This window comes from Phoca vitulina, unplaced genomic scaffold, assembly GCF_004348235.1.
Source record: "Phoca vitulina isolate PV1807 unplaced genomic scaffold, GSC_HSeal_1.0 scaffold26, whole genome shotgun sequence".
NCBI classification, from domain to species: domain Eukaryota; kingdom Metazoa; phylum Chordata; class Mammalia; order Carnivora; family Phocidae; genus Phoca; species Phoca vitulina.
In genome coordinates, this window is record NW_022589729.1 from 20,956,221 (window position 1) to 20,983,566 (window position 27,346).

Sequence of the window (27,346 nt, forward strand, 5' to 3'; positions counted from 1 at the left end):
CCCCAGGAAAAAATGAGAGAGCAGGAGTGAAGGCCAGGCTGGGGAAGGGGCCCCTTGTGGCAGAATCTGTCCTTTGGAGAAGAGGATAGCGTGCTCAGGAACTCAGGGGCCTGGGAGCAGCCTCAGCCCAACAGATCCACAGGCATCCCGCAGTGTAGTGTAGAGCTGGGACTCTGAACACCTAGGCTGCAGTTCTGCCACCGATCAGCTGGATGACCTTGGGCCTGTCACCACCTACTGGGAGCTCTGCTGTCAGACAGAACCCATGACCCTTGTTCTGCCCACCCTCAAGGGAGGAGATCACAGATAACCAGAGGCTGGCAAAGCAGAAAGCAGTGCAGGATCGCAGGAGCGCATGAACGACCATGAGTGGTGGGCAAAGGCAGGCCTATGGGAGGGGTGGTGCTAGCTCCTTACAGGGAAGGGGTTGGGAAATTCTCAGGAAGGGAGAACAGACCTCAGGCCGCCCGCGGTAATGTGCTAGCTATTGGGTCCAACTTGGCCTCCCCAAATCCTCCTGATCATTCTGGCAACAGAGAAGTTGGCTGCCACCATCCCTTTCCCAGCCTCCCTCCCAGCCAGGTGCCAGGGAGCCACTCTGCTTCCCCTAGTGAAATGGCATCGTGGAGAGCAGACTGAGGACGAGCCCGAGGGTGCTGCCAGGCAGATGCCCCGAGATGGCTGGCCGGGGCCCCCCCACCCTGGCCCCACTGGTGCAGCATGGAGAGCAGAAGGGAGCTCTAGGGCAGCCACGCAGGGACACCTGGCTCCTTCTGGCTCCGGGGCCAGCTTTAAATAGCACAATTATCATCTCAGCCTAACAGAAGTCTCCTCGACTCCTGCACCATTTCTAAGTAACATTCCCAGGTCCTGATTCTGAGGCGACAGCTACCAGCCCCCAAAGTGAGCATTTGAGGGGCTTTGCCAGTGAGGAGTGTGGGGAGGCTGTGAAACAGAGGGAGGGGGCTCCAGAGAGAGCAGGCATGGGGGTGAGTGTGCATGTGCGTGCGCATGTTGGGGGCGGGTGTCAGACCCACACCAGGTGTCTGGCAAATCGGAGGCCTCTCTGGTTTCTCAAAAGTCACCCCCATCTCTTCCCCGCAAACAGGAGGGTTGTGCACTTGGGTCTGATGCTCTGGCCAGCCACACACGTGCACGCATACATGCGCGCGTGCACGCGCACACACACACACACACACACACACACACACACACACACGGGCTGGCTCCCCACTGCCCTACCAGATGGCAGGCCGGCCCCACTTTGGGGAGGGAGCTCGTGGAGGCCAAAGGGCCAGGGCAAAGCTGGCTGGCGCTGTGCTCATGTGAGGGGGCCATGAGCTAGGCAAAGAGGGGGTGTCAGGGTGGAAGCCCCCCGGAGCGATGAGGTAAGAGAGGAGGGCTGTGCCCCCACTTGACCGGAGGAAGGGAGGTATTTTCCTCCAGGAAAATAATACCGATTATGAGAGCAGCTCTGACTTATTGGCTATTTACCGCATGCCAGGCGCTGTGCTATCTGTTGTCATATATTCACTTACTTTAATCCTCACAATTCCTCGCAAGGAAGATTCAATTCTTCCCACTCCGCAGATGTGAGGACTGGGTCTCAGAGTCATGTGCCCAAGTCTACAGAGCTGTGAAGAGGAAGAACTAGGATTCCATCCCAGTCTGTCTGACTCCAAGGAGGGGATGGAGGTTGAGAAAGGGGAAGAGCGGCCATGACTCCTTCACGATTTCTCGCCCTCGTCCAAGGCCATGGCAGCCTAGGGACCGCTCATCTCGGCCCTCCTCCACCCGTCCCCCCGGGGAAGGAAGATCTCTGCACAGCTGCCACCATGCTCCCGAGCGGCCACTTTCCCACCAGAAGCGACCCACGCCCAAGGCCTCAGCCGCCATCCCCCCGAATCTCTCCCTCAACCCCATCCCCCGTAGGGGCTCCAAACTGAGTTGTGAGCAGTCCCCTGGGCCCCGCACACCACACCACATTCCTGCAGGAACTGCAGAAACAGCCCTGGGCTCCCCTCACCCTGCGTGGTTTTCAGATACTACAGTCCCAGGGCAATGACGTTCAGCAGCCACTCTCCTTCCCTCTAACCCAGAAGCTTCTCCTCCCCCGTCCCTCTCCCTGTTCAGCCCACCACCCCAAAAAGCCTTGCCCTCACTCTTCCTCTCCTCTGAGAGCCCAGTGAGCCTCCTCCTCTGTTACTCCCTACCCTGCTCACTGTCATGCTCCCTGGACTGACTATGGCTCACGACCTTCTAGCATCTCACCCAGCCTGCCTTAGTCTCCCCTTCCATGTCAGCCTAAGGAACTTCCCATCACCCTTCTAAGCCCACCTCAAACACTACTTCATCCATGGAGCCTTTTCTGATTCCTCCCTAGGTAAGATCGACCCTTCCATGGACCCAGCACGGCCCTTTATTCCTACCTCTCTCTGTGACACATCATCTCAACTGAATACTCAGAGGTGAGAACCATGTCCTACTTATCTTTGGACGCTCCAACGCACGGTCACAACACACATGGAACTGAACAGACACATGTGACAGGGTCGTCTCTGGGCAGGCCATGCCTGCCCAAGTTCAAAGAAGAGGAACTCCAAAATGGTAAAAACTGGCTCAAGGCCTGGGAATAGGTTCATTTATCTTGCCCTCTGAAAATTAAAGCTTCTTGAGAGCAAGACAGGGGCCACTCCTGCTTTGCAAGGCAGACTCTGGAGCAGACTGATGGGTCTGAATGCTGACTCCTCCACTGACCACTCATGTGACTCGGGAAAGATACTTACTCTCTCTGAGCCTCAGTTCCTCATCTGTGAAATGAGCCCAGAGGGGATGATAGCAATGCCCACCTCAGACAGCTGATGAGGATCGCTGGAGTTAACGTACACAGAGGGCTGGGGTCCCGGCCCAGCGTTCAGGGGTAACTCTTAGCACCTTAGGCTCCTAAGGCACCTCAAGGCCGGGCCCACTCTGAACACAGTAAGAAAACTAAAAATCCATATAGCTAGGGGAAGCCACCGCCAGAGGAAACCTCTTGGAAAAGCTCTCCTGACAGTTTCTGATGGCTGCACAAATCCCTTCAAAAGCACCCAGTTCTCCAGGCCCCCGAAAAGACCAGCAGTGAGACTTTATCTCTCTGGGCTTCGGGTTCCCAAATCTGGAAGATGAAGGTCATAACACATAACACGCTCTAGTGATCTTCTAGGTCATCATGAGGGTCCAAGGAGATAAGACAGAAACTGATCTGAGGAGTATAAAATGCTACCAAAGGACCCGTGGGCACCGACGGCCACCCAGGCCCTCCATGTCCTCATGCCGCGCACATTCAAGTAGGCACAGGGAGCGAGGTCTCTAACAGGCTCCCCTGGGCCTGTTTCTGTGAAGCCCATCTCCCCAGCTGCTCCCCAGAAGTTAGGTTTGGGCCACTTCTTCCCGAGACATGGCCTCCCACTTGGGTGAGCATACGACTTACTGTCCAAACAAGGCCCTTCTTGAGAATGAATGGAGGCACTGTGAACAATCACACCAGGACTCAGGTGTAAACTGAGACACACCTGGCTGTATGGTCACCCTCACTATCACCACCCCAGGAGGACTAACGTCAAAGGCTAGTGGGGAAAGGAGGACTGGGAGTCTCTTCTTCTCATACTTCCTCTTCTAAAATACCCAAAAGTAGAGCCATCACAACTACCTCTTTAAATGAAGATGGGAGGGGGCACCTGGGTGGCTCAGTCGGTTAAGCATGTCTGCCTTCGGCTCAGGTCACGATCCCAGGGTCCTGGGATCGAGTCCCACATCGGGCTCCCTGCTCTGCGGAGAGCCTGCTTCTCCCTCTGACCCTCCCCTGCATGCTCTCTCTCTCTCTCTCTCTGTGTGTCAAAGAAATAAATAAAATCTTTAAAGAAATAAAAGAAGACAGGATTTGCAGACTGAGAGAGTACCTTTGGGGGCTGCTCAGGGACGATGCCGTGGCACAGAGGGGAGGTAAAAGCAAAGGACTCCGAACTCCCTTTTCTTAATTTCCAAATCTGTCAGTGTTTCTGAACATCTGATTAAGGTTTCATTTGTATAAAAGGGTTCCAACTCTAAAAAGCATTGTAAGTTAAAGTACTGTCTCCAGAAGGCCCCTGTTAAACAAACACACCTGTTCTCTCGGAGAGTCTGCACATCAGTGCCACAGGGCAGTCAGCCTGAGAAGGCTGCACAGGTGACACTGGGGGCCACCGACTGCTTCCCATATTCTAAAGGTCTCCCAGAGATCATATACTTGCATCAACCAAGATGAAGCCCGCACCCCTGAACACAGCACATGGCTTTGGCTGAACTTACCTCATTAAGTTCAGTAACCCTAGCCAACTTCTGCTCATCAGAGCCATTGGTTAACCCTCATATATGTCCTTACAAATTGTTTGCAAAAGAAGAAACAAAGTAATCAGTGTGGCATATTTGGAGAATAAAAATCTTTCAAAACTAGGGGTCCAAAACTGTGGGTCAAATATGGTTCTTCTGGCATTGAAAAAAAAAAGCTCAGAAGTCTCTGCATTAGTAGATCAGCCCATAGATTAGGGAGCTGCCCCATAGTGGAAACCAGAGCCGCCCAGAGGGGCGTCAGGAACACAAGAGGGAAGTCCTGTCAGGTGCCAGGGCATGAAAGGCCCAGAGTACTCAGAACTGCGTCATAAAGTGTGTGTGTACATGGTCACAGAGGGTGTGGGGGGTGGTTATGAGAGAGAGAGAATGTGTGGGGGGACATGTGCATCCATGCAACAGCATGTAAGAGTAGAGTCATGAGAATGTGTGGTGTGTACGGATGGCCATGAGAGCGCGTGTGGGTAAGAGTACGGTCATGAGAACGGGGTCCTGAGAGCCTGTGCGTGGGCAGTGAGTGGGTGTGCATAATGGTGGGTAGGTACGCATAATGGCGAGACAGATTGTGTGTGGTCATATGTCAAGGACTCATGACGTATGTCTACAGTCATGCCAATGGGTTGTGTGTGTACAGTCATGAGAGTGAACATGTGTGGTTATGTAAGCATGTGCACCTGGGAGTCATGAAGTCATGTGTACTCATAAGAGCACGTGGGCACCATGAGAGCTTACACGCGTGTGTGATCATGAAAGCAGATACAGCTGGTCATGAAGAGTGTACGTGCATGCGTGGGCTTGAACCTGTGTGAGAATGTGTGAGAGGGAGAAGAAGGAGGGATGGAGATGATAAAGAAAGAATGAAAACCTCATTTGTTCCGGGTACTCTGCCCCAAACAAGAGCCCAACATTTTGGGTACTCCGCAGTTGGCCTGGTGTGAGCTGAGGTCAAGAAACTGCACCCAGCTCACCCTTCTCCTTACCGCCACCCCTCAGAGCTGCACGGCAGGGTCTCCCGAGCCCAGGGCTCCCTGTGCATTAGAGATGGCGGCAGTCACCCCGTGGATCTCCCAGCATGTCACTCCTCATAAAACAGCCCAGGCCAAGGTCCTGGTCCGGACCCCTCCCGGAGCCCTCCAGTTTTAGCATCCTCCAAGCCACACAAAGGAGAGTCCTCTTCTGGAGCGGCTGCCAAAGACCCCTACCATCCACTGCCTACCCCACCTCATCCCTTACCTAGAACTGCACATTCCTACTTGGAAGGACCTTCTCCGAGGTCAGGTAGGCCAACCTTCCACACCTCCCCAACAGCTCAGTCTTTATTTGATTATCCTTCAGGAACAGGAACTCACTACTAAATGAGGAAGCCCTCATTGTCCTAAGGAAACTTCTTCTTCAACTGAATGGGAACCTAGCTCCCCTTTGAAGTGACAGTTATCTATCTGAAGACAGTGGCCATGAAGTCACACGGGCAGCATATTTTATCTACGAGAATTCAACTATCTTGGGTGAGCAAAATAAGCAATAAAAGCCTCTAATGCAAACCAGCTATTTCATCTGACACTTAACTACAAAATTATATTGTATGTAAGTACTTTTTAAAATCACTGTACACATTATATAATTAATATATAATGTGTATAATGTATACCATATCTGTACATTAACATTATTGTTCAGCATTAGAAACCTAAAACCATATACCATGCTTTATGGGAGATTTAGGGATTTTCACTTTACCTACTTCCTATAGAATCTAATTCTCCCACTGAGATGTAACACCACCATACTGGGTCCCCAGACACTTTTCTGCTCCAGGTTAAATATTTCTAGTGGCAAGGAGGCCCTGCTTCATTGAATTCAGGGAATCAGAAGACAGACCTCTTTGATCCAATCCAACAATTAACCTACTGAGTAGATTTCCATGAATCCAATGCTGAGTTAAGAGTTGTTATGGATACAAAAGGTAGGTAAGATATGCCATCAACCCTCAAAAAGTTTACAGTCTACTTGAAAGAACACAGATAGAGTGGTCCCCCCCCCAACCATAGCCTCATTTTCTGTGATCTCAGTTCCCAGCGGTCAACCACTGATGGAAGCATATGATTCTGACACATCAGAAGGTCAACAGTAGCCTAACACTACATCATGGTGCCTACGTCATTCCCCTCACTTCATCTCATCACATAGCCATTTTATCATCTTGCATCATCACAAGAAGAAAGGTGAGTACAGTAAGATATTTAGAGAAACCACATTCCCATAATTTTTATTCCAGTAAATTGTTATAATTGTCCTATTTTATTAGAGAGAGGAGATTCCTCTATTTATAGTCCAATAATTATCATTATTGTTGCTAATCTCTTACTGGGACTAACTTATAGATTAAACTATCATAGGTGTGTAGCCTGGGGAAAAAAATAGAGTATGTATAGGGTTCCACACTATCCGTGGTTTCAGGCATCCACTGAGGGTCTTGGAATGTATCCCCTGTGAAAAGGGGGACTACTATACCCATGCAATGGTTCGAAAGCTACAGGGAGTAGCATGTGACCAAATATCCAGTGTCTGGCACAGCCTGGGGGTCAGCACCGAGCACTACTTGGAGTCTGACCAATTGAATTAACCGGTGGCAGTTTCTCCTCCAGCTCTCTCAGAATGAAGCAGCCCCAGCCAAGGCCTCTCAGCCCCACAGGCAGGAAGCTGCTCTGTGTTAGAGCTGACTTCACTCAAGGGAATAGAAGACACTTGATGGTGGTGGGGTGGGGGGCGGTCTGCTGCACCCAACCAAGGCTCTCTGAGAGCCAAGCAAAGAGCTGGGCAGCAGTCATGTTTCCTGTGTGATTGGAGGGCCATTGCCAAGGAGGAGAGGGCAGTCCTCAAGCTCCGCCCAGCCCTGGAGTTTCACACCATGCTAGCTCAGAGCTCCTTCTCCCACTATTCCCCCCCCCCCCCCCCCCCCCCACACCAGTCCTGCCCCCATGGCATTCTCAGTTCCCACGGGACCCTCCCAGCACAACAAAGACTGAGGGTCCCCTAGAAGCTGCCCCTCTCACCATGGCCCATCCCAGTACTTTTTACTCCACTGGCCACCCAAAGTGCCACGCTCTTGTGAGCCAGCACCGTATGCCCTCCAGAGCTAATTATAGGTCAGTGAGCTAGCAGGCCAGAGGGGGGACAGATGGTGACTTCATGTGGCTGCAATACACACCACCCCTCCCCCTGACCTCCCCTCCATTTCTCCTGATCCCATACCTGGGACCTAGACTCTGAGGCAGCTTCCACTCCTGTGGTCTTCCCTGCTCCTTACCAGCTCCTCTCCAGGACACACATGCCACATGCAACTCCGTGCCAATCGGAAGCCACACCTTGCTTCTACAGCAACCCATCCAAGGGCCCAGAGCCCCAGGGGAGAGTGTCCCTGACATAAAAAGGCCTCCTCTAGTGCCTCTATCCTAAAGACTCCTGACCCTCCCCCAGCTCCCTGGCCCTTCAACCCTGACTCCTCCTCCTCTCCCCAGCTCTCACCCTGCTATCCTCAGAAGCTCTGAAAGGACCCACTGAAGTCCCTGATGACTCTTGCCAACTCTAAGATTCTAGCAATCAACTCAGAAAAGAGACCCAGGAGCCTGGTCGCCTGCCCTGCCCTGCCCCTCCAATCCCTCCTTACCACCCAAAGGCTAGACCTCATATACTCCACAGTTCTGACATCATGACATGCTCATCAGCACACACCCAGATATCCCTGGACAAGGTTTCACTTCACACCCCCTTCCCCCACACTCTCCTATCTTCCAGAGATGGTATCTCCCACTGTGCCGGGTGTCTGGGGCATTCTTGGCCCCCCATAATCATCGTGCTATTCATCATCTCATTATTTTGAGATGCTATTTATCTCAGGCAGCCTTCTCAGGCATCAGGACAAAGTCCTAGAAAATAGCCCAGGGAAATCCTTCAAACTGTTCCTTTTGCTAAGGCAGCTTCTCTTGGGGCTACCTGGCCAGTTAACAGTGGTAGGGGGTGGATGGGTTGGGATCCAGTTTAGACAGCTGTTTGAAAGCACGTGGACAGGGCTCTGCTTTTTTATCATTTAATAGCAATGTAACAAAATGGGGGGGCAGGGGCCGTTAAGAGAGTGCCTACTGTGTGTACTTTTCAGCTGCTCCATGGCCCTAAATTGCCTTCAGAAGACCCAGCACACAGCATAGGGCTTGGCATATAGTAAGTGCCCAATAAATGTTTGCTGGGTATTGAACAAAGTACTAGGTATCAGTTCCAACACCTCTGGAAAGACGGAGGGAAGTCCCTGAAACCTAGCTACTGGAGGGGCCCCTTAAGCTCCCACCAGGAGGGGATCTCCATGCTAAGCAGAGCCTCCTCCTTAACCACTTGCTCACCACACAGAACAGCAGAATAGCAGCCCCAACTCCCATATCCCTCTACTGGGTACTACCAGCATCCCTCTCCTCAAAGGTGACATCAGCACCTAGTGGCACCTTGTCCTGGATCCCTCCTCCTTCTCAAAGAAAACCACCCACACCACATTTCCAAGTCCTCCAACCCGACCTCTCTCTTCCAGCCCACCATCGAACCCTGCAGGATCTATACCGGAAAACACCCCTACTGCGCGGTCCAAAGTCAACTCCCCACTCCCACCCTCTCAGTTCAGGAATCTATTCCAGCTCTCTTTTCCGCTTGCGCCCACTCTCACCCCCACCCCCACCAGACCTCGGGTTGGCCGCTCCTTCCATCCCATCGCCCTGGCACTGCGGAGACGGGGGCATTTCTGGCACAGACTGAGACTGGCAGTTCAAGGAACACAGCTAGCGATATTAAGAAGGGGTGTTAGTAGCAACGCGGGAAGGATTAAGACCCCCGATAAGCGCGAAGATCTCAGCACCGCTTGTGCCCAAATGAGCGGAGCTGGCCCAGGAGCTAAGAGGTGCTTTTTTCTCTGACTCTCCAGGATGGGAAATGGGGCGCAGTCCATCCAGCTCGCACCGGGAGACTTGCCACCTCAGCCCCCCTCCTCCGAGGCTGATGGAGCTGAGGGCGAACTCCACGCCCTCCCGCAAGCCGGGCATTGCCCCCCATTCTCACCCCCAAGGGCACAGGGCACTGCAAAGGCCGGCGAGGGGCGGCGGAGGGAGCAGTATCTATGCCAGCCGGAGACGACACATCCGGAGTAAAACGGGGCTGTTTTCCAAGGCGCGCTCTTAGACAGAGACCCCTCCCCAAACTGGAGGGGAGCTGGAGGTGGGAAAAGAGGCATCCTTTTCCCACCTCCAGATTCTGGACGCTCACCTGCCTGCAGTCGTCGAAAGCCAGGCAGCTCAGCTCCGAAGCGGAAGGGAGCCGCCCCCGACCCGGGGAGCCCGACACGTCCTAGGGAGCCGAGCGGGCGCTGAGGTAGCTGCAGCCTCCGCCAGCGCCGAAGCGCCCCGCCTCAAAGCCCCGCCCCTGCCTCCCCGGAAGGCCTCTGGCCCCACCCCCAAGGGCGGGGCCTGGCCGGCTCCCTCCAGGCCACGCCCCCGCCCCGGCACATGACAAGAGGCACTTTGCTACTGCGCGCCATCTTGGCTTGGCCTGGAGAGTCCCTGAGGTGGCAGAGAACCATTTTACCCAAGAGGACTAAAGTGTCGGGGCTCAGCGGCGCCCTCTCTCCTTCCCAGTGAGGCGCAGCACACATCCCGTCCATTCGACCTCCACCCTTTTTCCTCATCTAACCACCTGTCCCTAAATTGGCCTCAGTCCTGGCCTTGTAATCGTTGCCAATGGTCTGTCACCTTTCACACCTGCCCTCTTGGGCCCATTTATTACTTTTCTTTTGGCCGCATCTATTTCTTAAGTGGAGAACCTTGAAATCCAGATACATTTCCGTAGTGTGCGCTTGAGTGAATTGCTCGCCTGAATTCAGGACCTCGCTGTGCTAACGCTGTTACTAGAATATGAAATGTTTGTTACATATACATAGTATGAAGACAGTCTCAATGCCAAATTCCCGACTGACAAATTTTAGTTAAACCTCTCCATTTTCCTGAATTGCTCCTTACCCTGTCCCGTGTGGCTATGAATTGCATCTTTCCCATCTGGTTTGTGAAGTGTCATCACAGTGCCTACTCAATCCCTTACAATACCCAGTAAGCGCTGTTACAAGTGCAAAGAATTTTTATATACACGCAATGTGTACATATTTATAAATATACAGACAACATGTTCTGTATCTTCTGCAACAAACGCTGTATGTAGTTGAAATCAGTGGCACATACAACCTTTCATTTATTTTTTCTTCTTCTTCCCAGTATATTCACCAATTGGCTTCGTTTCCTTGTATCTTCAGCAAAAGGCAGAAAAATCTGAGTAATTCTGATTTATTATGAGGGTGAGAAATGAAGCTAAATTTGTGTTATTTTGTTTGTCTGACCCTGAGAGCAAAATCAAGAGATGTATTTTTAAAAGTGAAAATTACAAAGCAGTTTTTACAAAAGTAGTCCAGAAAGTTCCAACTCTTCTCCAGGTGGTTTGGGGTTCTTCAAGAGGAAATCTGAGACACTTCGCTTATCCTTTCACTAAAATGAATCATCCTAGAAAAGGCAACTCAGTCAATGCAGAGGGAAGGCTGAAGCCATAACACACTTTACCAAGTGTCTATCAATATCAAGCTAAGAGAACAGCTGAGACAATACCTAATATTGTACCTATCATCATCATAAAGTTTAATATGAAAACTTAGAAGTTGAGTCAGAACACAATTATTAAACCAATTAATTTCACTCCCCTTTTAAAGGTACCTCCCAAATGGGGGAGGACATCGATCCACCAGAATAATTCCCTTCTACTTCATGGCATCTTCAGTCCAGGGAACCAGAACTCCGTGCTTCTCTCCTTCTGCCTCAAAGAAGCAACTTTTGCTTGTGAAAGGTACTTATTGTCCAGGGTGCTTATTGTCTTTGGATTCTTTTGTTTCTTACCATTTACATGCCCAAATTCTGATTTTCACTGACCAAGGCTCACTTTCCGTGTGAACAGCTTTGAGTACCACCCTCAGTGCAGGGTAACGTTTAACTGTTAGCAGCAGTATTAAGCAGCTGCTTCCTAAGAATATTCTTTAAATAGCAGGGGTTAGGGAGGATGATTAAGGAAAAAAAAACCACACACTAATTTAACAGCTTGGTTTGTGATAATAACTGCCCCCACAAGATTTTCATGTTTTAAGAATATATTAATGCCCATCTCATGGCAACATCCAGCTAATATCCAGCTCACTGGCTAACTTGGAGGGCTGAGAAGGGAGGACAAGTAGCAAGGTTACCTTGTTAGCAAACACAAAATAAAACCAAAATCCCACCCGTGATCCTCTCCTCAGAGTCCACCAGCTACAGCAAGTCCTCTGACTAACAGGACATTAGCCTTTCTGCAGGGATGAAAGGCCAGGCTCCTGTAGGCACACAGGATGACAGGCAGCACAGGGCCAGGCAGAGCAGAAGAAGGTCACTAAGTGCTTATAGTTCAGGAGGCTAGTTTCAATATGGGATGCGTTTTTTTTTTAAATGACCTTCAGCATAATGCCTTTCTAACAACTCAATGAAAATATTATTATCCTTCTTATCCTTCCTGCCTTTCTTGGTTAGCTTTACAATTTACTTAGAAACACAGATTTCAAAGACTCTTTCATCAATCTTATATACCCTTTAGGCTGATTAGGGATAAGGTAATATCACGATCAAATTTTTACTCACCCTTTTACTTTCTTATCTATGTACACTCTGCCTACTCCCTTTTGCCACCATCTACCACAGGGAATGAAACTGAACTTTTTTAACTGTGATATAGCAAAAAGACCTGGCCATATGGCCTTGGGTAAGTCACTGATGCAGTTTTCTCAACTACAGAATGGGAACAGTATCACCCACCTTGCAGGATCATGAGAATTAGAAATATTACGTAAAGTTCCTAGTACAGTACCAAGGGCACAAAGTCATCACCACCACTATCAAACCTCATGCAAAAAAAATACCTAAAATCCAAAATCGGCAAAAGAATATTTATGCAATAAATATCCAAAAAGTATTTTTAAAGAAAGATACACAAGTCAATCTTGTAAGATTCTGAAAACCCTGTCACCTGCTTTATTTCTGGAGAAGGGTAAAGGGAGAAGAGAAAATATTCACTTGAATTTGAGGGGCAGCTTAATGGGAAGCAACAGTAGCAACAATTTCAGGCCTCGAAGGCTCCTCTCTGATCACAAGGGAATGCTGAAACTTCCTTGTTTGGAGATGGATGAGTTTAATTTTTCCCTAGAGCAAGATCATCCATTTTTGCTGGGATAAAAGAATAAAGAACAACAAACTCAATAGCACCAAATGGGGTTTAACACAGAAAATAGGGCCAGGTTTCTCCTTTCAAATGCAAATTTTTACATTAAAATATGTTTATAAATCATAGTTGTTTTTCCTCTTGATTCAATCCTTCTCCTTCCCCTAACAGGAGCCCCGGGAACCGGAAGAGCATGTGCATTACTAACCAGATATACAATCCAGACACCCCTTCCAAACTGGAATCTGATTACTAATGGACTGGCCTAGCTCAGGGCTGCCCTCAGGGACAGGAAGCAGTAACTAGGCTCTCAGGGAGAACGGATACTGAGGATGCCACCAGTCAAAGAGTCGAACGCTGTGCACTGGGTCCAGGATGACTTGCACACCCTGTTCACTGCGCAGTTTCCGACCACCATGGACAGGAGAATCTTGGAACACCAGTCTCACACGATGATGCCGCATATCCGTGCTCACATTGATAGTAAACTAGGAGGGAAAAGCAAATTCAGTACCCAAATTAAACAACCTTGTTTTCCCACGGCTCACTCTGAAATAAGACAGTCTAGACAAAATTTACACTGGCTAGGCCACAAAATGAAATTCTTCATATTTAAACTATGCTAAAGAAAGCCTCTCAAATGGCTGAATAAATTAGGATACATGCACACAGAATAGCACTGAAGCCAATTTTTTAAAAACTGGGTTAGAACTATACAAAATGACTTGAAGGGGTTCTGATGAGATATTGTTAAGCGAGTGAAACAAGATGCATGAAACATACGTTTGATCACATTTTTGGTAAAATAAACCACAAATTCTCTAAATCTGTTTATGTATATGCTGGTCTGAACAGAATTATATGAATATGAAGTCTATGGAATATAAGTATATTACTAGGTCACTAATGTGACTTAACCTAGAGGGAGGGGAAAGGTGCCTAACAACCAAAACAGCATATATGGTATAATCTCAATTAAACAAAATTATTTAAGAGAGTGGGTGTATACAAGTACATAATAACAGATACATTAAAGAACAGTTCCCTAAAGGGCCATAGTTAGAGGCCAGTAAGAGTCTAGGTCACCTTTACTTTTTTCATGTATTTATGTATTATTTAAATTCTTTCCATGAAGTATGCATTATTTATTTTACCATTAAAAAAAGAATAAAGCTGGGCACCTGGGTGGCTCAGTCAGTTAAGGATCTGCCTTCAGCTCAGGTCATGATCCTGGAGTCCCAGGACTGAGCCCTGCATGGGGCTCCCTGCTCAGTGGGGAATCTGCTTCTCCCTCTCCCTCTGCACCCCCCACCCCAGCTCTTGTTTTCTCTCTCACTCGCTCACTCTCTCAAATGAATGAATGAATGAATAAATATATAAATAAGAACAAAGCTATTTTCAGTGCAGAGGGGGGAACCCCATGTATCTCTGAACATAAGCCTAAAGGACAGAGAAGATAAACTGCATATACTCTCAAGTTATCAATCCGGTTAAAAATTTTAAAAACCTGGAAAATATGCCAGAGACATATTTGTTATTTACTAATCTAATTCTTAGCTAAGGCTTGAATAGTCATCATCACATAATGGACAGAGCTGGTCACCTTACATTTTAGTATTCCACTTACGACACCACAAGCAAGCCTCAAGGTCCTGAAATACAGTGCTCATATATAAGCCTCATTATTATCCCTGAAAGGATACTGTTTCTCAAATATTAATGATCACTACAAAGAAGATGCAAAAACATTCCCTTTACTATAAGAAGGAAACAGAGATAAAATATCCAGACATAATTAACTCCATTCCTAATATACAAGTCTGCTTTCAAACTTTTTAAAAAAATTATACTTCAAAGATTTCTTCCTCAATGGTTAAATTTACAAATTTCTTTCAAAACCTAGGTATAATGAGAGTCTACGAAAGAACTAAGGATGGCATTCTGTTTCCACTTACCAGGGTAAATATCATTCCCATGACAATTGGAATAAAGATGAAATTGAGGGTGGTGACCTGCAGTAGGCAGCAGTCCTGGTCTGGGTTGGTATGAACATCTTCATACTGAATGGGAGGCTGCAACCCTCCCACACACTTGCTCTTTAATCTAGGGGACTAAAGAGAACTGAAAATTACTCGAACGGCTTAGAGGAAATGTTGATGGCTCTAAGACTCCACCAGTGAAAATCCTATGGTTCTCTTTATATACATATTGGTTTCTATACAGATCAAGGAAAACCTGCCCTTTGAAAGAAGAGGAAACACATCTGGATAAGCAATGTGGTAGTCGGTATATGCTTCATTTAGATGGTATTTCCTGCCATCTGGCAAGAAATGGAAACTTATACTTCTATCAGAGGCTCCCCAATGTTTGAAAGATCGCAAACTCCTCGTGACTCGTCGGACTCCAAAGAACATCTGCTGCACAAAAGGGATAGAAGCAGAAGTGGCCATCTAATTCTAGGCACCATAAATAAAAGAACCACAAGTCTCAGAACTAAAGAATCTGGGCATTCACCTTCCTGCAGTTAATTCCGCTCTCAGCTTGAACACTGCTGAGACTGCCCTGCAGCCCCTTCCCAGAAAGGTCCTATGGTGGATTTACCACCACCATCTAATGGATATCACAGTTGAAGACATCTTATTAAAATCAAATGACTAGAAACTAAAATTCTTCCCTAAAGCCATGTTTATGAAAAATCAATGGGAGGTGGGAGGATGGGTTAGCCTGGTGATGGGTATTAAAGAGGGCACGTTCTGCATGGAGCACTGGGTGTTATGCACAAACAATGAATCATGGAACAATACATCTAAAACTAATGATGTAATGTATGGTGATTAACATAACAATAAAAAAATTTTTTAAAAATCAATGGAAAAATATGATTCACTTTAATTACAAACTTATCTGTAACTCATCAAGTGAGGGATAACTAATCTTATTTGTAATGTGTCTCCTCAGTGAGATACTAAATAGGGGAGACAGAAGGAAGAAATGAGCTGCTGAGGATAAGAAGTAAAGGCGAGCAAAGTAGATCCTCTCTGTGGCCAAGATCTCAGGTACAGTCCAAGCAAAAGGCAGAAACGGAGTAGGATACTATCTATTCTTCTTATAAACAGCCTCCTGGCGGCTGTCCCTTTCCTCATGACTTCCCCGAACTGCCTCAGGTATAAAACCATATAAATTATTGTTGTCTGCAAATACATTTGCTTTGAAAAACAAAAAAATTATAGGCAAATAACCTCAGTACATTGTTAAAACAAGTTTTCCCCTTTTTCCCATCTTTAGAAAGTCTTCAACTATACAGAAAGTTAATAAAATAGTGCAATAAACTCCTGTATACCCCCTACCGTTAGACATTTCACCGTATTTGCTTCCTCTCCTCCCACCTCTCATTTTATGTAGAAGATGGTAAAGGGGGCAAAGCCATCTGAAAGGAGCACTGACGCTCCACCCTTATTCAGCATGAATAAAGACACTTACATATAACCACAGTATCATTATCACACCTGAGAAACTAACAATAATTTCATGTCATCTAACATTTACAGCATACTCACATCTCTTGAATTGTCCCAAGTGTCTTTTACAGCCCTTTGTTCCCCGCTCCAGTACCCACTCATTCAGCTAGTATACTGTTGTGTCTCTTTCGTACAGAATAGTTCCTTCTACCTTTTCTTTTCATGGCGTTATCGTAAATTGTGATGTGTACTATTTGATTTCAATAAGACAATTTTATGCCTAGTGAAATTTATTAGAACAACATACTACCTGAAAAACAAAGAGAAGATATGACTACATACCTGTTTTTTGAACTTAAAGTTGAATTCCCACATTGGTTCCTGTCTGTTCCCAACAATCTTTCTGCACCAGAAAAGTAAGCACTGTAAAAAAATAAAAATAAAATAAACCAAAAATAAATAAATGATAGAAAAGGAAAAAATCAAAGTAAGGTAACAAAAAATAATCAGCAAAAACCTGTCTGACAGCTCCAAGGCCAGCCACAGTCCCAATGCTGAGATTTTACTCTGGCACAGATAGAGACCCCCCCAGTTTGACACTGGTGCAACATGGAAAGAGACAATCCCAGGGCTATTCAGTAAAGAGAAGAGGGACTGATATAAGTCAACCTCAGATGCTATTGAGGGCAACCCCCTCTGTTCTCATCTTTAAAGACAGAAACATGGTCTCTAGAGACTGGGACATTCTCTGAGTCAGCGAGCCACTCCTCTATATGAAAATATAAGGGCAGCCAGTAGCCACCAGGCAAGATGATAACAAAGCCGTAAGGCAGGCAGAGATGGCCATCCCTGGAACAGGAGCAAGCCACTCAGGACCTTCTGGGAGCAGAGAGCCGGTGTGAAAACGACAGAGCTGGGCTGAACTGTCTAGAGTAAGCCCCTCCATGAAACTCAGGCTACAGCTAGGGTTAACACAAGAAGTTAAGTACCTCCCAGGGGATAAGGGGTGGGTCGTCCGCCGTGCCAGCTGTCCTGCCCTTCAGACATGCCCTGTACGTCCCGCTGTTCCATCAAAAATAATGGGCTTGGCTTTAAGGGGCAAATACTTCTGCTGCCATCACAGCGGCTCCAGTGTCCCATACAAGCTATGCGATTGAAAAGAGAGAGAGGGAGAATCAAATACGAAAAGCTGGAGTCCAGGAACCTGGGACAACTTCCTTAGGCATGCTGCCAACTCCCTGAATGCCATGCGATTGTGGTTATACAAGTGGCAAGGCCATGCATGGGACACCTGTCACTGCAGGTCCCATATCCTCTCCAGAGATCTCTAACAAGGCACAAAAGCAGCAGCCAGGTGGCCTGGACTTACTGTCTGGATTAAGAACTTAGTTATCACCACCTTGGTTTTTATAATCTACTTTTAAAAAATTAATATGCAGTGACAAGAACACGAAGACACGGGCATTTTCGATTTAGGCAGTAGCACTTGCATTGTGCACTGGAGCCGCTAGGATGTGTCGAGCACGAGGAGTCTGCCTAATGCTGCTCTACTCCCAGCAACTGATTCATACCCGGCATGGTTAGCTCTGGGATGATCCCCACCTCATCAGAGCTGGTCTGATACTATCAAATGTTTCTGGGGAGGGAAAATGCAAATGTGAGATGATACACTGTCCACTCATATTACTAGCAGAAGCAGCTGCTAGGTGAAATGCTACTCACCACACATTCTACTCCTGCCCTAAAGCCACCAGCTAGTGTGATACTGAATTGAGCTCAGCCCATGGCCCTGACCATCTCAGTTTGCGACCCTCGAAGGAACCCTCATAATCTTGAAACCAACAGTACCCTTTTACTCAATATGTATCAGGTGGAATATTATCACACGGGAGCTAAACTAGGGGAGAAGAATCATTACAGAACATCCAAAAAACAAAATAGAAGAGAATAGAAAGTGCTATAGGACACCAGATTTGGGGTAGGAACAGAGTAATAAAAATTACCAACTCAAAAGATACAAAATTCAGACAATGGCATTAGTTGAAGGAGAAATAGGCTGAGACATCAACTTGCCTAAGTAATCATATCTGTTGTACTGGTATAGCTTGGCAAAGGTAGGTTCACTGGATACTTCATTATGGAGAAAAGGAGAGAAAGGATCAAAGGCTAACAGACCTATTTACAAATCAGAAGAATGCCAAACACTTGAATACAATGTATGAATATAAGCTACAGGGGAAATCCCAAGATATAAGAAATAGCCTAGGATACAGGAAGAATTTGAGAGAGCTAAAGTCTGTGAGTTATAGTCTCTGAAACAACCTAGCCCAGAGCCTAGCAATAGTTGGCACGTAGCGTATGTTAAAGTCTATACCAGTATCTTTTAAAGAGGTCAACAAGAAAGAAGAATCCCAGATATCAAGGTCACGTTAGGAAAAGAAAATTACTAAGGTGTTCATGTTATATCTTTGCATCATGATTTATAGCACCCTGGAAGATTTACAGTTTACATCTACCATTTGAGTTGTGCTCTTCCTAACCCAAACCATCAAAATCATCTAAAGTGGTCCAATGTACAATGCATGAGAATAAATTAAAGAGAATAAAGAATATGCTAAAAGCACAAGAAAGCTTTAAGGTAAAGAGAAGAGAAGCCAGCCCAACAGAGCAGGAATGTCTTAGAGAAGTGAAACCCTGAAAGTTTGCATTAGCCCCCTGGCAGCCTGGGACCAACAGCCCTTGCCCTCCCCATCAAGGAAGCCGGAGACAAGCCATAACAACAGGCCCACCATACCATTAGTTAGGCCCCAACAATAATTCTCACTTACTTTGGAATTCTTTAATGTGCTGGGAGTGCTTTCTGGAATGGCTGGATTCTTGGAGATTCGAGCAGCAAACGGCTCATACATATGGTATAGAGATCGGATCACACATGCCCGGAGACAGCGCAGCTTCTCCATTGACTCTGGTCGCAGGCGCAAAGGCAGAGAGGCACCCAGCGTGTAGTGCCTGAAACACGACACATTACTCCTACCAATATGTGACCTGTCTCTCCTGCTCTAGCTCAGTCTCCTAGGACCCCTGGTCTCTGTGTCCATTTAACTATACTGTTCTACTGGCCAGTAGTTAGCTTGTCCCCAATGTTCTCTCACTCACACTCACACACACACACACACACACACACACACACACAATCACACCTCCTTCATTTCTCAGCTACTTTTGCTTCTTTGCTATGCAAAACCCAATTCACATATACCTTATAATCCTGCCCTCCATCCATGTTAAAATTTTAAATCCTATTTTACTCTAAAAAACGGCAAGTCTCGGACTTGACACCAGTAGAATATACTTCAGTTGCTCAAAAGGAATGTGTACTGAAGAACCACCAGGTTCTCCCACCACGGGTCTCAGCAAGTTCTCTACACCCTTCCACTTCAACATCCCTTCCCACAACATTCTGACAGTTTATAATCTTCATTACACTTCTGCACCCGGTATCAAAAGCTGTCTTATTAATCCTATCATTCACTCTCTCCTCACCACTACAACTAAACACAGGGCAGCATGAGTACAAAAACTCTATGATACTTCATGGTAACTACCCAACTAAGAAACAACTAATCCAGTTAGAAAGATAAATAGATAGGCATCTACAGCTTTCGAAAATTCTAGCTAAGATAAACTTCTGAAGACAAGTCAAACACAAGTTCTTTTTAAGACCTGAAGCAAGACTTTTTGCTGAAAGTGGATACTGGATGGGAGGAGGGGGCAACCAAAGGGAAGACAATTACCTGGACAAATTAATAATACCAAACTTAAATTAGAGAGGGGCTCAAGGAGTCCAAAGCTAGGCTCATGCCCAGGCATGGAGTAGAGAAAATGAAAAGAGGTCACCATCCAGGGAGTAGCTCCAAATCACAAACAGCAATGAAATCAGCTACACAGATAACAGAGTGAGTCTCTGTGGTCGCACCTTCGGTACAACCTGGTCCAAAAGGCAGCAGTGCAAGTGACAGTCCAGGCATTCTTACAAATCAGAGAAAAATTCACAATGTCCTCAGGACGGATATAGGAGGCCAGCAATAGCCAAATATCCATGGGATACTCTTCTCCTCCAGCCCCGTCCAGGTCTTCTGAAACAGAAAAAAAAAGAACTATAAGCTTTGACCTTCGATTATGGACATATCTAAAGATCCCCAGTCATTTCAATTCTCCCAGGGCTTGCACAGTTAAGAAAACAGTTTTAAATAGGTCCAATGAAGCCTCTCAGACTCATCATTTCCTGCTTCTTCTAGCTGCTGGAAACTTTTGCTTCCTGTTGCCCAAGTGACCGGGTCTCATTCTTAAGGCCTTTCTTTAACAACTATTCACATACTATTTTGAAGTTTTCAAAGTTTATCAAAGTTTTGCACACTTTACTATCATTCCATTCTAATAATTCCTCAACACAAATAAGGAAAATATTACTGTGCCCATTTTACTAGTAAGAAGACATAACCTTGCCACTAGTTAAGGTAAACAGACCCAGGTTTCTACTGTAAATTCCAGCTTTGCACTAAAAACTCTGCCCCTGATTTCCCTCATGGTCCCCTTCCACCAAACATTGTCTTCAGTTCAGTCATTTAAAACAACAACTGATTTTAAGATGGTATGAGGAAACCTCAAAGTGCAAGCTCAATAAAACACCCAGTAAGTTGTGGTATATTTTCATTACTCAGTAAATGCCTGTAGACGTTTCTTTCCTTCTAGTTCCTCATTTCATTGCCAGTTTGACCTATGATCCCAGCCATGGGCGTTCAGTACTCAAAGATGCCCTTTGACAATGTATCCCCACCTCCTTCTCCTCAGACTTTGTTAGGATTCATTCTCTTGACCCTGAGGTCCACTCGGTGTCTCAGGTCCAAGTAAAAACTCACACTCCATAAAGACACTTGCATCTGGGCAAACCCTACTTCTAACCTACAATTCAGAGCTAGTCACAGAACTATCCAAAAACCAGCTTTCTTCTTTCTGTTTCCTGGGCAAAAAGATCCTACACTAGCTCCCCAAAGCTGCCTCTACTTTTCGAGCTAACTGCAGCAGTACGACTCAGACAGGTTATTGCATTAGGTTCTTCATAACAGAGACCAGTACCTCTAAAACGACATCCTCTTTTCTGGTTCCTAATCTTCCCTGAAATCTCCAGTGACCACTGAAGGCTTAGTCCTAACATGTTTGAGCCCCATCTTCTCCCACATTAAGTCTCTCTCTGAAGGAGAAGGTAAATGACTATCAGAATTTCTCCCGAGGGGCGCCTGGGTGGCTCAGTAGATTAAGCGTCTGCCTTCAGCTTAGGTCATGATCCCAGCATCCTGGGACTGAGACCTGTGTTGGGCTCCCTGCTCAGCAGGAAGTCTGCTTCTCCCTCTCCCTCTGCCCCTCCCGCTGGCATGTGCTCTCTCATGCTCTCTCTCTCAAATAAATAAAATCTTTAAAACACAACACACACACACACTGACAATTATTCAAGAAGTTAAACTAGAGTTATCATGTGATTCAGCAATTTCACTACTACCCAACAAAAATGAAAATGTATGTCCATGTAAAAACTTGTCCAAGGGTATTCATAGCAGTATTCAAAATAGCCAACTGAAAAAACACTGAAGGACTGACATGTCCTACAAAATGAATGAACTTGAAAACATGCTAAGTGAGAAAAGCTAGACACAAAGGGCACATATTATGTGATTCCATTTATATGAAATGTCCAGAACAGGCAAATCTATAAAGACAGAAAGTAAATTAGTGGTCAGCGGCGTGGGCCAGGGGAGTGGGAGGGTTGGGAGAGAATGAGAAATAATGCTAATAGGTCTGGAGTAATAGAAATGTTCTACACTTAAATCACGTTGATAGCTGCACAACCATGTGAACATACTAAAACCACTGAATTGAACACTTTAAAAAAGTGAATTTTATCTCAATAAGGATGTTTTAAAAGTCTGCAAGCTGTTCTACGGAGTGTGCCCAAGAACAAAACAGAGCAAGATAAATCTCTAATAGCATGGTGATGATGAGCAGGGATTTCAAGAAAGAAATTAAAAAACGAAGTATGAAGAACGTCAACATTAATTTTGGCCTTCTGGAAAACAATGGTATCACTGACAATAATTGGCATAATTGCAAAGCGATGGCAGTTCATTAATTATCAATTATTTCAATGTATTTCAGTAAATACAAATATTTGTTATCTGACTCTCAAGTACAGGTAAAAGTTCTGGTAGATCTGAGACCAAAAATACATATATCACTTATTACATTAGCTTCCCCTAACTCTAACTGATCACTGGAACCACTTTAGCTTTAATAGCTATTCTGGGTACTACCCCAAGAAAGTCTGATTCATTAAGTCTAGAGCAAACCACTGCATGAAGGTTTGGCATATTATATACTATTAGTTTATTTTTCTTTGTTTCACTTGTGTGAGTTTTATTGCCATTAGGTATAAAATCACATACTTTTCTATTTCCCACAGTATCTATTAGACATAAAGCAGACATTAATAATTGCAGAGCACTTAAAAGTCCATAGTAATATCTAGCTTCAGCTGAAAGGAAATCGGTTATATACAATCCACATACTTGGGAAAACATTTTTTTGTCACATCTTTGATTCCTTACCTGTTCAGAAATCCAGAAATGCAAAGGCTTTTTGTTTTCATGTTACCATATGGGTTTTTACCTAATAATGACATGTTCTCAAGGAATGGCTACTATAGTTGAGCTTACAGCTCCAGAAATCTACTGGACTATCTTACCTATCTGACTCTTACCTATCTCCTTTCTTCTCATTTTTAGACAAAACAGAAAGCCCTGGTATATTAAACCTGTCCCACTACTAAGATCCAAACCCTGGTTCTCCGCTGGTATCACCTCTTATGCTACTGAGAAAGTGAACAGCTTCAAGTTATCACCACAGACAGGACTAATCCAAAAGCAAACAAGCCCTATACCTTTATGCCTCTTGCTTTTCTTTTTTCTGGAGACGGTTCTCTCACGGATGCTCTCCTCCTGGGCATCCATCTCATCACTGCTGTCAATGATGTCACAGGGCTCACCAACCCCAGAAAGAGCTTCCACTGCAGGAACCTGGGAGGCTTCCAAGCCACAAAGAGATTTTACTAGAAGAAAATAAGGGGAGAATGAGATGGCAGAGTCCCATCCAGAAATACAAATGACTTAGGGTATCAGCATCCATGAGCATAAGGAAAACGAGGGGGGGGGGGAAAGCAATAGTGTGAGAGAGTCTGCTGAAGAAAGGTGAGAACTAAAAAGAAAGAAATTTTAGCATTTTAAATACTAAAAACTGGAAAGCAATAGGCAAACTGACCCCAAAGTTGCAGATTGACTCCTTAAAAGTGTCAACTTCAGACCTGAAGAAAAAGGGAGCGCATTATTCTCCCACTATAAACCCTGCAGGATAAAAACAGAAAGTAAATGCTATTCTCATTTGTATAAATTCTGAGGAGCAATGTTTGAGAGAAAATGAAGCCAATTTGACCCTGTTCCTATGTTGGAGACAGTAGGTGTCATAAAAACACAAGTCTCAGGTACCTGTGAGTAAAAAGCTTGAAAGTAAGAGAAACATGAGAAAAGGAAAAGCATACCTCAGGATTATTACACAAAGAAACAAACTGCAGAGTAAGTGGGGAATATATGTGAACCACAGGAAAAAGATGAATAACCAAGAAGAAAGCAGTGGAAACTACAGAAGAGTACGCAAAGATTTTTTTTTTTTTTTTATGCAAAGAAAGAAAATATTTCTGCTACAGAAAGCGCTACTGCTCTTGGCTAATCCTCCCTTCCCCCTCCTCCGAATACATGAGGGGCCACTGAAGACAGCAAACACGTTTGTGGGAAGATGCCCAAAGGATTTTGCAAGAGAAACACTGAGGCGGAGTTCCAGGAAAATAAAACACCTATTTCCGCCTCCCCGGCCTGAGTCTTTCTTTCGGCAGCCTACCTTCCTGCTGCACAGCATTGGCGACGGCTTTCTTGACCCGTCCAGACCTCACGACCGCCGGATCCGAGTTGGCATAATCCGCCACGGTCACTGAAATACAGCAACAACCCTCAAAGGAGGAAGCCTTCTCTCCGTCAGCGTCCTCTCCGCCAAGACCTCCTGCTCACTGCAGGTCCCCGGCCCCAGCGCGCTCCCATTACAGGCAAGCGAGCGCTCGCCTCGGCGCTGTCCAGCCCCCTCCCTGCCGCCAGCACCCAGTCTTTCAACGCCCCCGCCCCCTCGCCCACCTCGTCCAGAGCAGGCGTCGTGGGCCCGGAACTTGAGTCGCTTCCCTCTCTTGGGCATGGCGACCGCGTCGGGGCGAGGCCGGCCTAGGAGGCCGGGCCCCCGGGCCATGTCTTGGGCCGGAGAGCCGGCTCCGGGAGCCGCGCGCCAGCTCCGCCCGGCTCAGCGGCCATCCCGCACCGGAGTCCGCAGCTCTCGCGAGGACTGCCCCGCGTCGCGTTAGCAGCCGACGCCCCGTTCGTAAACCAATCACCGCCTGGTCTGCGGAGTACGTCATCATCCAGCGCCTACAGAGCACCTGCAGCGGAGTTCGGTAGGGGTCGACCTGTGTCTGGATTGCTGTTGTTCTGGGTAGTGTGGAATTTCGCCGCCCCTCTTGTGAGGTGATTGGTGTCCCAGACCTGGAACCCATGCCCGCGTTGACTAGAACTGAGTTTGCACCCTGGTCTCCACGATTTTTCAGCTACCGCCTCTGTCCACACTCCAGGTTCACTTCAGCACCCAAATGTCCGTACGTTGCCGCCTTCGTGCTTGCTATTCCGACATGAGTCTGTAAGAGTCTTCACTCTAATCCTTATACAAAAGCTATAAAGTTCTGAATTCTCAAAATGGAGGGAGGGGTTCTCAAAAGTTTTTTGATGTACCATCATCCTCCAAACAAAACACTAGAAGGATCGATGAGGAAAGAAAATGGTCATTCCTTTGTATTGAGAAAGAAAAAAGTCACTGAGCGTAGATTACAGAACTGTGAGGGAGCAGGACCCTGGACTGGTGGCGCCAGTACGAATAAGAAGCTGTTTAGTGTTCTGAGTTATGTTCTTTGTCCTAACTTCCTTTCTGTTCTCAAAAGATGCTTATCCAGGTCTTGAGAACCCAGACATCCAACCTGCTGGATCCACCCTAAGAAATTTAGGAGACTCCTGTTTTTAATGACTAGTGATTTTAGTGATTTAGTGATTGTCTAATACATAAAAGTTCATTAGGAGCAAACCACTGCCTTTTACTAACATTGTGCTAATAGGCTTGAATCAATTAGGAATTATAATTGAAGCTCAATATAATCGGTTATAATTGTGAACCATTCAAATTTAATTTATCTAAAGGCATAACATAAAACAAGGGTCCAATAGACTGTTAACTAAAAGAAAATTGTTTCAAATAATTTTTCCATGTATACATAATTCATGTTTGTTGTCAAGTTCGAAGTGCAACTGGTAAGCACTGAGCCTTCTCATTTCACAATGTTATCAATAAAAAATTAATAAGGCCAGTGTTCATGTAGATTTCTGCTGATGTGGCAATTTGCTGAAAGCACTCAGGGATCAGGACTCCAGAGGGAATGAAAGGTGCAAAAGATAAAAATCCTATTAAAATGCTGTCACTGTTGCAAACTTAAAGGTTTTAACTGAAATGTTCTCATTTTCAGTGGTATGCACTACTAGTTTAATGCATTGGAATGAAAGAAGTGCTAATCCCAAAATTGTTTATTTCACCTTTCAAAATTTCAAGAATGAGAAATAAGGCCACTCAGACTGTTAAGTCCTTTGCCCACTTTAGTGGAACAAAATGCCTATAGATCTTTTATTCCACTTTCTGTTAAAAAGCAACAACTTTTAATTAATACCACTATTAGTTTCCAGATCCAAAATACAGGTTCTTTCTAGAAAGACAAGTTGTAAATGTTACTAAAAGAGCTGTTACATCTAAATGCAAGTAGCATCTAGCTCTTCCCTCTTGCGGCCATCGCTGAAGCGCCAGTGGCCAAAATGAAGTTTAATCCCTTTGTGACTTCTGACCGGAGCAAGAACCGAAAACGGCATTTCAATGCACCTTCCCACATTCGCAGGAAGATCATGTCTTTCCCTCTTTGCAAAGAGCTGAGACAGAAGTGCAACGTTCGCTCCATGCCCATCCAAAGGGATGATGAAGTGCAGGTTGTGCGAGGACACTACAAAGGTCAGCAGATTGGCAAAGTAGTCCAGGTTTACAGGAAGAAGTACGTCATCTACATTGAACGAGTGCAGCGAGAGAAGGCAAACGGCACAACCATCCATGTAGGCATTCACCCTAGCAAGGTGGTTATCACCAGACTAAAACTGGACAAAGACCGCAAAAAGATCCTTGAACGTAAAGCCAAATCTCGCCAAGTAGGAAAGGAAAAGGGCAAATATAAGGAAGAAACAATTGAGAAGATGCAGGAGTAAAGTAATCTTATATGCGACTTGAAATAAAAACTGTTAAAATGAAAAAAAAATAAGTAAATGCAAGTAGCATCTAGCTATTAACTTAGTATTAGGAAGAAGGAAGGAGAATGTTTAAAGTCTTTGTCCTCAACAAAGTGGAAAGTTTAAGGATAGTACGAATGAATACATATAGCATTAGGATGCTATCTTTCTAAGTTATATCCATACTACTTTGGGGGTATTAAGTCCTCCTTTATTTTGGACTAATAATAAATGATAGTGGTAGTGGTTGGTAGTTTGAGGTCCTTTCTTGTCAAAACTTAAAAGTGGCAAATCTATGCTGTTTATCAGAATCTTCTTTTAAATTTCAATATCCTGTGAAGTCCTAAGACTAGGAACCATTGTTTTGGAGACACTGGAAGATTATTCCTTCTGATTTGAAGAAATACATAACAGTAGCATTTCCTATAGGAAGCAGTATAAAGCAATATAGAAAAGTAATAAAGAGTGTGGATTCTGAAGCCAGACTTACCTGGGTTCAGAAAATATCTTTGCCACTTCTTATCCACATGACCTTGGAAAAGTTACTTAATCTCCCTGGGCCTCAGTTTCCTGTCTATAAACTAAAGATAGTGATAACTCCTGCTTTATAGGGTTATTGAAATAATTAAATTAATCCATTGGAAAGTATTTAAGATAATACATAGTAGTCACTCAATAAATGTCAGCTATTATTGT

General features: G+C 45.7%; 3 protein-coding genes across 9 annotated transcripts in view; 1 reads left to right on the forward strand and 2 right to left on the reverse strand.

Moving 5' to 3' along the window:
• The window catches only part of PPFIA4 (PTPRF interacting protein alpha 4), a 69,669-nt gene extending 59,871 nt beyond the window's left edge, over positions 1-9,798 (reverse strand). For all 6 annotated transcript variants that reach the window (XM_032422205.1, XM_032422210.1, XM_032422209.1 and 3 more), the window contains exon 1: positions 9,670-9,798. The gene's annotated coding sequence lies outside the window, so the exon portion shown is untranslated. The remainder of the gene's footprint in view (positions 1-9,669) is intronic.
• A 2,668-nt stretch (positions 9,799-12,466) lies between these two features.
• Positions 12,467-24,622, reverse strand: TMEM183A (transmembrane protein 183A). Of its 2 annotated transcripts, none has more exons than XM_032422308.1 (8): positions 24,428-24,622; positions 24,141-24,230; positions 23,131-23,298; positions 20,116-20,272; positions 18,968-19,148; positions 16,482-16,562; positions 14,637-14,792; positions 12,467-13,169 (listed from the first exon to the last, which is right to left on the reverse strand). In XM_032422308.1, exons 1-8 carry the CDS (start codon positions 24,534-24,536, stop codon positions 12,984-12,986), a joined length of 1,128 nt encoding a protein of 375 aa, XP_032278199.1. In that variant the 5' UTR covers positions 24,537-24,622; the 3' UTR covers positions 12,467-12,983. The 2 variants fall into 2 exon arrangements, with proteins under 2 accessions (XP_032278199.1, XP_032278198.1); XM_032422307.1 differs by having other exon boundaries at positions 20,116-20,275.
• A 1,520-nt stretch (positions 24,623-26,142) lies between these two features.
• On the forward strand, positions 26,143-26,688 carry LOC116643481 (60S ribosomal protein L26-like). Its single transcript, XM_032422309.1, has one exon. The coding sequence runs from the start codon at positions 26,192-26,194 to the stop codon at positions 26,627-26,629; it is 438 nt and encodes a 145-aa protein (XP_032278200.1). The 5' UTR covers positions 26,143-26,191; the 3' UTR covers positions 26,630-26,688.
• Positions 26,689-27,346: the final 658 nt, after the last annotated feature.

Bases quoted from the DNA above. Each gene is read 5' to 3' on its own strand.
- TMEM183A (XM_032422307.1), bottom strand. From the start codon at position 24,536: ATGGCCCGGGGGCCCGGCCTCCTAGGCCGGCCTCGCCCCGACGCGGTC. The intron at 16,563-18,967 runs GTAAGTGAGAAT...ATTTTTTTACAG, and splicing joins GCACATTAAAGAATTCCAAA to TGCTTACTTTTCTGGTGCAG. The intron at 13,170-14,636 runs GTAAGTGGAAAC...TTTCCCTCCTAG, and splicing joins TGGGAATGATATTTACCCTG to TTTACTATCAATGTGAGCAC.
- LOC116643481 (XM_032422309.1), top strand. From the start codon at position 26,192: ATGAAGTTTAATCCCTTTGTGACTTCTGACCGGAGCAAGAACCGAAAA.